Genomic DNA, 14,172 nt, shown 5'->3' on the forward strand with positions numbered 1-14,172 from the left:
TCAATGATGATTAGGAAATAGAATACATGTTCAAAGAGATGACGAGTCCTTGGGATCCCTTGCTACCTGAACTTCAGCCACTAATTTCCTGGCCTCATCTCTCCGCCAACAAACTGATAAACTCAATAAACGTCTCAGGTGCCATCATCTGGGATCATCATTTTTCATCTGCGGTCTTCCTCACTACCTAGCACTGCAATTCCAAAACAACTGCAGGCAATGCACAGAAAGCGAGAAAGGGTGGAGGCTCAAAGAAATACGGATTGCATCAAAATCTTTTTTCTTGGAAAAGAAGGAATTTCTAGATTTCAAAGTTGATCACATCTTGCAGGAAACATGATGTTTGCCAATATTTCAGTTTCCTCCAACTAATATGAATCAGCCACTTTAAAAATCAAGGAAGACAGCCTGTTTTGGCTTGGCATTCACCCAGTACTGAAGCTTATAAAACTTGGACCTACTCCCACTTTTTATCTTTGTTTCTTCATTTCACTGAATCCATGAATTATTGAGCTTCCTTAATATGGTTTTATGTGAGACTTTTGTAATTCTGGAAATACTTATCAACAGGTACACCAGAAATATACATTATCTGAGGTAAGCAATTAAAGAAGCAATTAAAAAGTAAGCTAATGAACCTCAGGGAACTGTACATGGCATACTATATAAGCTGCACAGGGTATCATGAAAAACTCCAATGACCTGACTCGTTTACTTTTAATTACTCTTCCCTTTTGTATTTAACTTGATCTGTTTTAAGTTCTGATGCATTTTTAGACTGTAGCTCTTAACTACACACAACTGTATACTTTTGAATTTTTTTTTAATTTTTAAGGTCTTACAATATGGACCTTTCTCTTTTCTTTCTAATTTCAAATTCTTCCGAGTGGTAAACAGGAAGTGTTCCCCTGGGTACATCTCGTCTGTAATATCCTGGTTCTGAGGGAGTTGTAGAATTCCAGGCCTGGGGCCAGCACAGGATGAATCCATTTTGGGAACAATGTGCTCAGTGGCTGTGAAAAAAGAGTGGCAAGCCAACTATCTACGCCTCCTGCCAGCTGCTCCTTAAAGTGTTAGTTGCATCAGCTCTGGAGAAGTCATGTTACCCAGGATTGTATGAAAGCATAAGCATAGGACAGGATAAATAAGCTGAGGGGAACTGGACAAAACTTGAATAGGATGGTTCAGCATTCTAGCCTCCAATTTCAGTCATTGCAAGCTAGCAATAGTGCAGCATAATTCAGACTCGGACTTTAAGGCCAGAAGGGACCATCATGATCATCTAGTCTAACTTCCTGCACATTGCAGGCCACAGAACCTCACCCATCCACTCCTGTAATAGACCCCAACCTCCGGCTGAATTACTGAAGTCCTCAAATCATGGTTTAAATGCTTCAAGTTACAGAGAATCCACCATTTACACTACTTTAAACCTGCAGATGACTTATACCCCATGCTGCCGAGGAAGGTGAAAAAAACCCAGAGTTTCTGCCAATCTGGCCCAGGGAAAATTCCTTCCCAACCCCAAATTAGTTAGACCCTGAGCATGTGGGCAAGACCCAGCAACCAGACACCTGGGAAAGAATTCTCTGTAGTAACTCAGAGCTCTCCCCATCTAGTGTGCCATCACCGGCCATTGGAAATATTTGCTGCTATCAGTCACAAACTTTGGAAATTCAATAGATTGTAGTTAGCCAACATTATTATCCATAATTCATGCTTTGCAAAAAATAGTGAATATTTTTTACATTAATTTTCTGCCATTTGGGATAACTTTTCATCTCCAAACATAGCTTTTCTGTGAAATCAGATTATATATCTTTTTTACATACCAAAAAGCAAGAATGTGCCAATTTTTAAATATTGCATTTCAATGCCAGCTTCGGATGCATTTGTGCCAAATTCTGGGGAAAAGAGGCACATATTTAAGTTGCAAAAAGTGGCAATTCCTCCATAAAATGGGCCTACTTTTAAATTCCTAAAGAACCTTTTGTTGTGACTCTTCCATACTCTCTGGCATCTACATTGGCCTAATTTGGCACAGAAAAGTGTTGTTTACATTTTGAGTAATTATAAAAACACACTACCTCTAGTAGTCAGCCAGCACCCATGATATGCCACTATCCAGTGAGCTCCTAGTTCGATGAGTGTCATCACATGTGTCATAACTATAAAGGGAAGGGTAACAGCTGTCCTGTGTACAGTACTATAAAATCCCTCCTGGCCAGAGACTCCAAAATCCTTTTACCTGTAAAGGGTTAAGAAGCTCAGGTAACCTGGCTGACACCTGACCCAAAGGACCAATAAGGGGATAAGATACTTTCAAATCTTGCGGGGGGGAGGGAAGGTTTTTGTTTGTGCTCTTTGTTTGAGAGTTCGTTCGCTCTTGGGACTGAGAGGGACCAGCCATCAATCCAGGTTCTCCACATCTTTCTAAACAAGTCTCTCATATTTCAAACTTGTAAGTAAACAGCCAGGCAAGGCGTGTTAGTTTTACTTTGTTTTCTCAACTTGTAAATGTACCTTTTACTAGAGTGTTTATCTCTGTTTGCTGTACTTTGAACCTAAGGCTAGAGGGGGGTCCTCTGAGCTCTTTAAGTTTGATTACCCTGTAAAGTTATTTTCCATACTGATTTTACAGAGAGGATTTTTACCTTTTTTTCTTTAATTAAAAGCCTTCTTTTTAAGAACCTGATTGATTTTTCCTTGTTTTAAGATCCAAGGGGTTTGGATCTTGATCCACCAGGAGTGGGTGGGAGGAAGGAGGGGGGATGGTTAATTTCTCCTTGATTTAAGATCCAAGGGGTTTGGATCTGTATTCACCAGGGAATTGGTTAAGAGTTTCTCAAGGCTTCCTAGGGAAGGGAACTAGCTTTGGGAATGGTGGCAGCGGACCAGATCTAAGCTGGTAGTTAAGCTTAGAAGTTTTCATGCAGGCCCCCGCATTTGTACCCTAAGGTTCAGAGTGGGGAAGCAGCCTTGACAACATGCAACACCTGTTGGGCTGGTGGAATATAAGACTTCTTCCACCAGTTCAGTTCCAGCTGATTAACAGCACTCTTCAGAGAGCATTGGGGACAACTAGAGTGTGTGCATTAATCAAAGATGCTAATATAGCTTGCAGTGTTTAAAATAGGCTCTTCAGTAGTGAGTTACACTTGCCACACAATGATTCACCAATCAGATCAGTTAATTACTATGCCATGGTTGCGAATCAGGAGCCATCATCCATGCAAAAACAAACTAGAGACAGTTAAGAACTATTTGATCATCTAATCCATCCGCTGCCATCAGGGAATGGTTCACTGCAGTGTATTTCTCAGGCATTTGTTCAGTTTAGAACTAAATTTTTTTCATATCACCTAGGGTACCCTGGAAGTGGGTTGTTTAAAATTAAGTTGGTAGGACTGACAGCCTGGCACTCATTTGAGGGCCTTCATCTATGCAACTAGCATTTTCTGAAGATCTGCCAGAGGCCAGATTTGATTATCTTCAGTCACACCTTAAGGCTCACAGCCTCATAAATGCTTTTAATTAATGAACCATCACTGCAGAAGAATAGTAGTTTCACTTGAGGTTTGGATTCCTTTTTTAAAAAATCCATTATAAGACACGGTGATGAATGCTGCCTTATAAAAGTAATGGGATAGTATATCATAGGTGATAGGAAAGAATTTACGTAAGGAACTGTCATTCAAAGGGGCTAATTATAGCCATTAAAAATGGCAACTTGTTCAGGCATTGGACTTGCCAAAAAATAAGAAACTAAACAGAAGGTATCAAGTATGCTGTCCATCTGTGTAATTGTAAATATAGATTGTAATTACTGAATCTTAAACTATAGTCTGGTACCAAACACAGAGGGTAACATTAATTCCTGGTATAATCAATGGAAATGAAATGGGTCCAATTCAACTGTCAAGGGAACCTCAGAAATGAAATAAGAAGCATTAGCAAGAAATTCTAGGATTATCAGGAGAAAAAGGAGTGAATTATTTCTTGTACTGACTGAAAATAAAAGTATACCCAAATATGCTTTTATCTTTCCATATTGATTTAGGACTGCACAGCAAGTGTGCTACTAGTGACAAAACATTTTGCTCCAGACATAATCCGGTAAGTAATGAAACATTCTCAAGCATGTAGTAAACTGTGTTATGTTTATTTATCCCAATTTTTGACAGAACTTAATGAAATAAGCAAATCTTCAGTAAACTGGCTGTCAAGAGATCTGTTGCCGCATACAAGCATTACACAGACTTGTTAGATTATTCATCAAACCATTGTGTCCATGTAAAATTAGGATGGACTCAAATTCAAAAAGGAACTAATCTGGCATTGCTGGAAGCTGGAATCAAAGTACTGAACAAAATGAATTAATATCAGGGCTTGTTATATAAAAAGCCTTTCCCATGTAAGGAATGCATTGCTTTCACAGATAGGATGCAGGTTGGCAACATCGATTCGTCAGAGACAAGAGTGAAATCAGGGAATGAAGGTGGGGAGAGGATCCTATTGAAGACTAAGTTCCACTTGATTTTAAATTTCCAAATAAGTCGTTAGGTTGGTTTGTTTTTGTAAGCCACACTATACAAACTAAATTAATCAAAACAGGAAAATAGACAGATATTTGTCAGTGTTTTGTTGGTTTGTTTATTGAATAAGGCCTCAAAGTTCATTCAAAATGGCTCCACTTCACCATGTATGTGCCTAATCTTACTACTGACTTCAACTGGACCATTTACAGGAATAAGGGCTACTTGTATGAGCAGGGTTTGAGGAAGAGCTCTGTGTGGCTCGAAGGCTTGTCTCTCTCACCAACAGAAGTTGGCCCACTAAAAGGTATTACCTCACGTGCCTCATCTCTCTAAGGATTTGTAGGATCAGGTGCTGTATTTCTAAGCACTGCTTTTTTCCAGCACAATGCCCTCTGCACCGCCTGAGCTCTGCATTGAAGCTGGATGAAGTAGACTACAAGAATGACCACTCGTACTAGGCTTTGAACCGGCCCCCACACAAGCTAGCAATGCGGCGTGAGGACAGGACAGGGGCAGAATCTGCATTTATATTGTGCAAGGAGTAAACAGCGGCTGTGGACACTGCTCCAGACCCACAGATTGGGATAAGAGGGAGATTCACTACCTACCCAGCATAACCATGTAGTCACTGTAGCTGTAAGTAGGTTCATGCATTTCACCCGCACTTAGGCCTGGTCCACACTAACCCCCCACTTTGAACTAAGATACGCAACTTCAGCTACGTGAATAACGTAGCTGAAGTCGAAGTACCTTAGTTCGAACTTACCGCGGGTCCAGACGCGGCAGGCAGGCTCCCCCGTCGACTCCGCGTACTCCTCTCGCGGAGCAGGAGTACCGGCGTCGACGGCGAGCACTTCCGGGATCGATCCCAGAAGATTGATTGCTTACCGCCGGACCCAGAGGTAAGTATAGACCTACCCTCAGTAGTGTATCTATAGACGCACCTCCAAACCTTTTTGCTATTCAAGAGTGAGGACAAAGAACAGCAATTATGCCATGCTCATCAAGGTACACATCAGAGCTGGTTGAAAAATGGGTAATATTTTGCAAAAAAAATTGTTCCTGATTTTTGTTCCAAAACTTTATACATTTTTACCCTATTAGAAACACTCCAATGGCATGTATAAAAAAACACACACACACACATTCTATTTCATGGGAGGGCAGAATTTCTTATGGTGGGAGCAGGGTTTCTTGGGAGAGGGAGTTTTTGTTCAGACATCGTGTTAATACACTGCTAGCTCTAACTGTATTGTTATGTTAGTGACCATATTGTGTGTAATGGTATATCTGCCATGGGAGATTATGGGTGTAATGCAAGTGAGGAGGGAGCATGCCAACAGATCGGCCATTCTGTTTTTCTCAACTGCAGATTGTTACCTATGCTCCTAAATTTAATGCTACTCAAGGTAAACCTCTAGACCAGAAGCTATATATTAACTTGAAAAATATGTATGTTTAAACTAGTCACTCTGAATTTTCCTTTAAATCTTTTCTATATGGTGATGTACTCTAGGGGAAAGCCGATATTTTCCCACATGTATTAGAAATGGACATCGCTCAGCTTATCCCAATAAATTCAAGTAAACCAGCATTTTTCCTGTGTCTAAAAAAGCCAATAACAGCATCTTAGAGTTGCAGTGAAGGGGGGAGACAGACTGTGTGTGCTCAAGAGAGATAAAATGCCTTCAGCCAGTGCATTGCTCACAGGAGTCAAGGGGTGAAAAATTGAGAGTTTTTGCTTTGTAATAGATTTCACTTCAAAACAGATTTTCTTTTTAAAAAATCCAGAGTTTAAAGTCATCATCTAGATGCAAAAAGTAGTGTGTAAAATGTTACCTATCTTCATTTACAAACAAACTAGGTATAATGAAATGGGTTTAGAATACAATGCTAGGTTTCAAGCTGAATTTGACAGTGATGATAAAAGTGAGGGTCTAAAAGCCTCTTTTTTCTGCTTCTTTCCTGAGCTTTTTTTCATTTAGCATCAGGTATTACCCCCTGTAGAGGTTTTTTTAAGATACAGTACTCTCCACTGAGTTCTCAGCTTCAGCGTTTGCAAGCTGTATCATGTGTGTAATTCACTGTTCTGGTGAGACATTCAATACAGAGCTATAAGGCATGATTTAGTGGCCCTTAAGCCCTTCAACTATTTACAATAATTTTAGCCTTTCCCCCAAGAATGTTCATCCATACTCCTTGTTTAAATCCGTTCTTTAATATTGGTTTCATTTAAATTTTAGTTTAAAATAGAACAAGTCAGCATGAGCTGCGTCCTGAAAGCCCTGAGTGCTAATCCCAGCTCAGCCACTGATTTGCTGTGTAGCCTTGGGCAAGGCACTTAAATGGGTAACCTCCATTTTACTGATGGGAAAAGTGAAGCACATTCAACTTATCTGCTGCACCACGGTGCTAAGAGAGTTAATGTTTCCAAAGCACTATGGAAGTGCTAAGCATTTGTATATATTGATTCTGGCATTATACAGTAAATATTAATTGAGTACTCCAGAAGAATTATTTTTTAATACAAAAATAACTAATTACAGTAACTACGTCAAGCAATTACTTATTATTGTGACATGTCTTCTATAAATGGTAAATAGCACCCTCCCCACTCCCATTATATTCTGAAGTTTGAAAGAGAATGAATTGTCTTCCATACAGGAAAACTTATGCTCATGTTATAGGTAGAAATGACTGCTTCAAACAGGGAAGTGGCTTTATTCACCATAATATATTACAGCTCCATCCATCAGTAATTTGCAGGTGCATTATGCATTACATACTGTAGGATATCATGTTACAGCCTAATTGCATTGCGGAGACACACACATTCCCCTTGTAGTCATACAGATTTAATGGCAGCACTTGATCACACAGTGGAGGAATGCTGAATAGCCAGTTCAGCTCCAAAGCAGTGAGTGACTGAACAGGGAAAAATGTTTCAAAACAGATCCAAGCTTTAATGCAGACTTCCACCTTGAACAGTGGTTTTTGAATACAAGATCTTCTAAAAGTGAAAGGGTCTAACTTTGAAGACCCTTTCAAAATTCATGGAATTTGGGGTGCAGAGTTAATGCTGAATTTATCATTTCAGCGTAAACTCTAATATTAAAGTGTGTGATTTAGCGAGCACAGTGTCAGTAGTTCTGGCGGATTTTTTTAAAATATTGACATATACTTAATATAAGAAGAAATCAAGAGCAATAAAAACTTGGTATAGAGATTATAGTGAATCTGACATTGATTCAGATTTGTTCTGTCTTAGAATAAATGATTTTGGAAACATATTGCCAGTCGCTATGTTGCAACAGGTTGTCACCGCATAGTTTTCTGTGAGTTCCTCCTTTCCCTCCTCCTCCCTTCCTCCTCCCCCAAACCCCTCTGCATGGAGGGGGAATTCACAGATTTTTCCGCAGCAATTCTGGTTATTTTCCACAGTTCTTTCAGAGGCCCAGGGTGGGATAGAGGAAGCCTACCACAATGCCTCACGAGGGCCACATGAATTATGGAATGTGGATATGAAGCAAGAAAAGCTCTACATGATACAGTATTTGGCATTTAGCAGAAACTGCCGGCGATGATGTCTACATATACGGCAGCAGCACCAAAGTGGAGTCATTTTGAAAGGAAAAGCAGCTATTCCTGGATGCCATAATTTTACACATCAATTCTTAATATAAATACACACGCCTATTCTGCACATACATACCCCACACTATAAAAAGCTATTATATGAAAGCACAACTCAATCTCCTTTTCTCAACCCCACTTCCCCATCCCCCCCAAATTTAATTACATTCTCTATCTGAAGCAGCACAGATTCTGCAAGCAAAGTTAAAACCAGTTGACCATTAAAATAGCATTGGAAAGTCATGCTAATTCAGTCAGTCTCCCGCAACACAGTTTTATAAACACACTGCTATAGATGTTTTAGAAGTGAATTCTAACATGTTTCTGTGGTGGCCATCTATTAGGGGCCTTAGAAGACCTTGAAAGGCACATTTCCCTATTTCTGATAAATTCACTCATTGACAACGGTCAGCCCTTTCACCTTTAGGAGACTGGAGTTTTAAATACCTTTAAGGATTCTTCTGCTTTCTACCATAAAAGGGCAAATATACACAATTTTTTGTTTTAAACAAGTCAGTGTTGCCATCAATCCCCTCTGTCTTGCTCTAAATTTAGATAGTAACTATTCACCACACCGTTTAGAATTAACCTTCTATATCCAACATGCAGGCACTATGAATCTACTGCTTTGGGTCAGGATACTCCAGACTTAGTAGAGTTAGGTTTCTGTTCTTTGATGATCTGTTCACCCAGTGCTATATTAATTTGAAATGAGTGACTTTGCAATACTGGACCAGCATATGTTTTCTGATCCACAGCCAAAACAACGCAGAGCTCTGGGCTACAGATGCTGTAGCAAGCGACGAAAGTGAATGAAAATGGACATAAAGAAAAGCTGTTTTCCACATCTGGAGGTTTACACGTGCACCCTGTGTGACGTTGCACTCCATATGTTTTATGGAAATATGCTTATGAGTGTGAATATGATGTAACTGGAATATGCTTTATGCAAAAGGTCTCTTGCAAGGTATCATAACAGAGGTTATAACCTACTGAATATATTCCTCCTATTTGTATTCATGTATCATTCTTGTATCTGAAGCTAGAAATATGAAGTATAACTCTGAGATCCTATTGTAATTATGCAAATTGTGGGTCACTAATGGTGGTTTAGAATCTTGTTCCTGTCTGTTATTAGTTGCCTAGATAACCCTGGACTTGTATAATTTCCTGCATCACCATTTTAACACAGAGTAAAAAGATGTACAAAGTATGAACTAATTAGAGTACTCTAAGAATTAATGGGAGTCACACAGACTCAGTCAAGGCCTGCATAGTATTTTGACAATTTTACCTCCACATTACATTTTTTGAGAAATGATTAAAGACACAACGGATAATTATTTAATGTCCCACCAACCCACTATGCTGAAACCAAATTTCTGAAGGTACCAGATCCAAAGAGATGGTAGCTCTCTAGTGCAAGGAACATGGCATCAGTTCCATGCATAGAATAGTACAAGTAACAACATACCAGACCTTTCTGTAGGTTCCCCTGGAGATCTCTGACAAACAATAAATACAGCATATCTTTTATAAAGAGGCTGAAGGGATTAATAAAAAGTATTATTTTGCTACAAGGAAATATATTGGTACTAATTTGGAAAAAAATAATCATCAAAACCATGTACAGTCTAGGAAAAAAGTAGAACGTCTTACTTGTGTAGCGTGTGAGATGGTCGTTCATTCTTCTCTAGTTGTCCATAGCAGCTGTTTTTTGCTTCTGGAATGAAGGAGTACTTTTCCAACATGGCTGATGCAGCTGTGCTGATAATCCCAAGAGCATCCCGCACCCGAGCTTCTAAACTATAGTCCCATTCATCATAGGATGCTGAAATTAGCCCTGAAGGAAATTCCTTGGGAGTGATTTCTGTGTTGCCACTAACCAGGCTGGGGACTATCCAGAAGAAATCATAGCCTGTAAGGCCTAGGGAACGGGCTTCATCAAGAATGTAAACAGCTTCATCCTTGGAACAATAAAGCAGGATAACAGATGAATGAATTTTCTTCAACTGAATCTGGGTCTTGGCATCCCCAATGGCAGTATCAAGTATGATCACATTCTGCATGTCCCAGCCCACAAAACTGTTTTCCACTGTGGTCTTGATGAAACTTATGAAGTCCCGGTATCCAGGAAAGGTGCTGGTCACCAGGGAAAAAACATGCCAGTCATAATCTTGCATCACTTTCAGCATGACAATGGCTTCCTGCTGGATAGAAGCCCCAAACTGGAAGAATGTGGACATCACATCCTAGAATATGCAAAAGACAATGAAAGGTTACTATAATTGGACTGATGTGCAAAGAAGAGAGAGTATCTGTGTCTTCTGTCCTCTTAAGGCCCATCCTTGTTACCTCTCTAACTTTCAGTGAGTGTGTGAAGTTCAAAGTATCTTTTTTACATTTTACATATAATGCAACCAGGCAGATTTTGCTGTTTTCTTGTAGTCAGTAACACCAACTTTCAGTAATTGCAATGGCTGATTAAATCTTTAGGAAAAATGACATGAGCAGCTAGTTATCTACTAGGGAAATTTCTCAAAGCACTTGAAGGTAAAGGACATAAGTCAAACTAGTTGTTACAGATTAAGCATATAGATCTCTACACTATTCGAATGAATTAACTCCACCACATTGATGTAGATTTACCAAATCTAATTGTGAAACAGTGTAGTCCAGATGGATTATTTACATGGATTATGAATCAAAAGGAAATCAGCTTTATTGCATATGTATGAAGCAACACTGTACACACAGGCCTGATTTACAGAGGTGCTGAGCTACCACAAATCTCATTTATTTCAATGGGAGCTGTCAGCAGCTCTAAAAATCAGACCCATTGTACTCACATACCCTGCGTTCACTACTCATCACATTACATTCAGGTCACTCTGCCCATCTCAAATTGGAATAGTATTACATCCAGTAATAAAATAATGACTACTGATTTATAATAATGATAACCTAGGAGTGTCTAGCAACATGTTCCAGTCCTCATGAGATTAGTTAAATGGAAGTAAATTTGAAGAATGGCCTTGCATTCTATAACTTGCATCTGTGTGTGTTGTCCTGGTGGACACAACAGCATCCTTAATTTGCCATCAGACACTTTCCTTGAGTTTGCCTTGCTTAGGTTTATATTCTCAGTCACAACATTTGACACAGCCCATTCTATTTTCCTTATGTCTGCCTATTGTGTTTATATCATCTAACAAAAGACATCCACTTATACCACAATACTTGTGTGTACTTTAAAATAAACTTTTTACAGGCATCTAATATTTCATACATGGACAGGTCATTTTCTAAATTTCTATTTGGATTTTATATTCTAAACTTACACAAATTAAGGTTACTAGATTATCAAAGCATATACCACCAGTTATATAATTTTACTTTATCCCCGGTGGTACAACAGGACATATTTATTTCATTTTCAGACACTGATATTGTGCATAGACCATCATGTTAAATATATATATCGGCTGTTCAAGGCTTCTAACACTATATTTAGAAAAGTGTCAGTCATTCCTCTAATTATTAATACAAACATATAGCACAGTTCATCTCAAAGTGCTTTATGAATTCAGCTAAGAACTATTATCTCTATTTTACATATGGGGAAACCGAAGGAGATACTGAAACAGATACATCTATGACCAAAATCACACAGCAAGTTGGTGTTAGAACCAGAATTGAAACTCAGGACCCTTAATGCCCAGTTGTGTACTCGTCCACTGAACTATACTGGCTCCATGCAGAGAACCCTCTGCACAGGTGTTTGAGTCTTTTTGTTTGTTAAGGAGGCAAGCAGTGTTATTACTTTTAGAGCCTTAAGTACCCAACAGGAGGATTTTTTAGGGCTTAACCCCAATACAAATCCTACCATAGGGTCGAACTATGAAAAAAGCCAACTAGGGCAACAATGTGTGCATCACTGGTGCTAATTAAATCATCTGCCTTGGCAGGTATTGTCATGTCAAAAAGGGTATTGTGACTGCCAGTGCTAGCCTTCCAATAGATTTGGGTAAAATCCAAGTTGATGAATTAAGGACACTATGAGGCATAGTGGGGAAAGAATTAAATATGGGATATTTTACTGCTGACCATTTATACGAGCAATTCCCCAGGGACTCCAATTATAAATCTAAAGAAGTCTTCCTTTCAGGGATACTCACAGCTACGTACAAACTGAGCACATTGAAAATATATTCAGAGTCAGCATTTCACATCACTACACCAAAAGGAATTAAACATCCCAAACCATTTTCATTAATCTCATTTTACATTAGTTCTCCAATACAAAGTAAATAACCAAGTGATTAACTATTTGGCGAAATATTACCAAACCAGTAGTTAAATCTAATGCACTCTCTTTGCTTTCTTGTTTTTCAGATTTCTAAACTGTGACTGATATTTTCTTTTATCCTTGGTGTGCTCAGATGCAATGGCAAAAGGACGTTCTATGTACAAATAAAATAGATAAATAATAGCACTTAGAATATGTAAATAGACTTGATGATGAAATCCATCACATCCTTTCACTACATCCCTATGTACCATTCATGACTATAAGCATAATGGAATTGCTTCTCCAAGTGAAGGATCTGTGCAAGGGCCATTGGCTACATAGACTCTGGGGGCACATCAGGGAACTCCAAAGAACAAGGAGACTTACATGAACAGACTATCAGCCACAATACAGCACAGACGGACACTTACAAATGTGTCCCTTTCTAATGTGCACATATAGACCTTCAGAGCCCCAGCTATAATTACTACTGTCACAATCCCTTCCATGGTCATTCATGATTTCAGAAACACTGGGTAGCCTTTTAACAAATTTTGAACATGACTTGACTTATCCACAGATATTTCAAACAAGCAATTTGCGATTAATAGCATCCAATGGTCCAGCTGATTAAAACAATAATTAAGTGGATAAGATAGAACTTTGCTGCAGAGCATTCAGTGTGTTAGCATTAATGTTGTGGACCAGATCCTCAGCTGCTGTAAATCTACATAACTCCATAGTCTTCACTGGGGATATGTTGATTAATACCAGCTAAGGATCTGGCCAAATGTGCTCTGAATGATTTTTGCCACTACCTTAAAATGGGAGCACGACCTAATAGCACAGTTAAAGAACAACTGGAGATTTACAGCTCAGGATAGCAGTAAGATGGAAAGTTGCAGGCAGACACCTTTAAAAATTCAATGGTACCTACAAGAAATACGTATGTGCATATAAGGAAAATATTCAGACATTTCATGCACAGGGTTTATTTGGCAAAAGCTATCATTTTGGTGAAGCTGAGAAATTGTAGGCCTAATCCAATAGTCCGTAAACATGCAAAACTCCCCAAAGGGGAGGATCAGGTTCAAAAACCAGATATTGTAGCTTATAGAATTAACTTGACCTTGGCCCATTCATTTCAAATATAAGGGGAGTGTAACTTTAGTTAGTGTCAGAACTATATCATGATTTACTTTCGCTGTTTTAAAACTTTGCACTGGGGAAAGGCCAAGTGAAGTCTGAAGATGGTAAGGGGTGGAATTGTCCCCCGCCCATGCATTACAAATATATGCCACATCTCCTTTTATTACTTCAAGGAGTAAAGACCAGAGAAGCAGGATTTTTAAAAGCATGCTATAGCTTAATCAAGCACATTCCTATCAAAAATATAAAATTGCTGAACATAGGTTGGGCATTTTTGTGGGAACATCAGTAATAGCTCAGTCAGAAACATCTCTGGATAAAATTCAGGCAAACACAGGGAAAACTTCTAGTGGGAGTTTGCAGAATTTGTTATATTTATTGAGTCTGTAAGGGAGATTAGTGCTTTCATAACAGGGCTGACTCCAGCATTTCTGCCGCCCCAAGCAAAAAAAAAAAAAAAAGCCGCGATCGGCGGCGGCAGTTCAGCGGCAGGTCCTTCGCTCCTAGAGGGAGTCAGGAGGGACCTGCCGCCCCCGAATTGCCGCAGGTGCCGCCCCTCTC

General features: G+C 39.2%; 1 protein-coding gene across 2 annotated transcripts in view; it reads right to left on the reverse strand.

The window, feature by feature from the left end:
• GRIN2A (glutamate ionotropic receptor NMDA type subunit 2A) overlaps positions 1 to 14,172 on the reverse strand; it is a 311,958-nt gene that overhangs the window by 135,512 nt on the left and 162,274 nt on the right. For both annotated transcript variants that reach the window (XM_005295240.5, XM_024100633.3), the window contains one exon: positions 9,831 to 10,423. In XM_005295240.5, coding sequence (XP_005295297.2) covers positions 9,831 to 10,423 — 593 coding nt within the window. The remainder of the gene's footprint in view (positions 1 to 9,830; positions 10,424 to 14,172) is intronic.

Source organism: Chrysemys picta, chromosome 10, assembly GCF_011386835.1.
Source record: "Chrysemys picta bellii isolate R12L10 chromosome 10, ASM1138683v2, whole genome shotgun sequence".
Taxonomy (NCBI): Eukaryota; Metazoa; Chordata; order Testudines; family Emydidae; genus Chrysemys; species Chrysemys picta.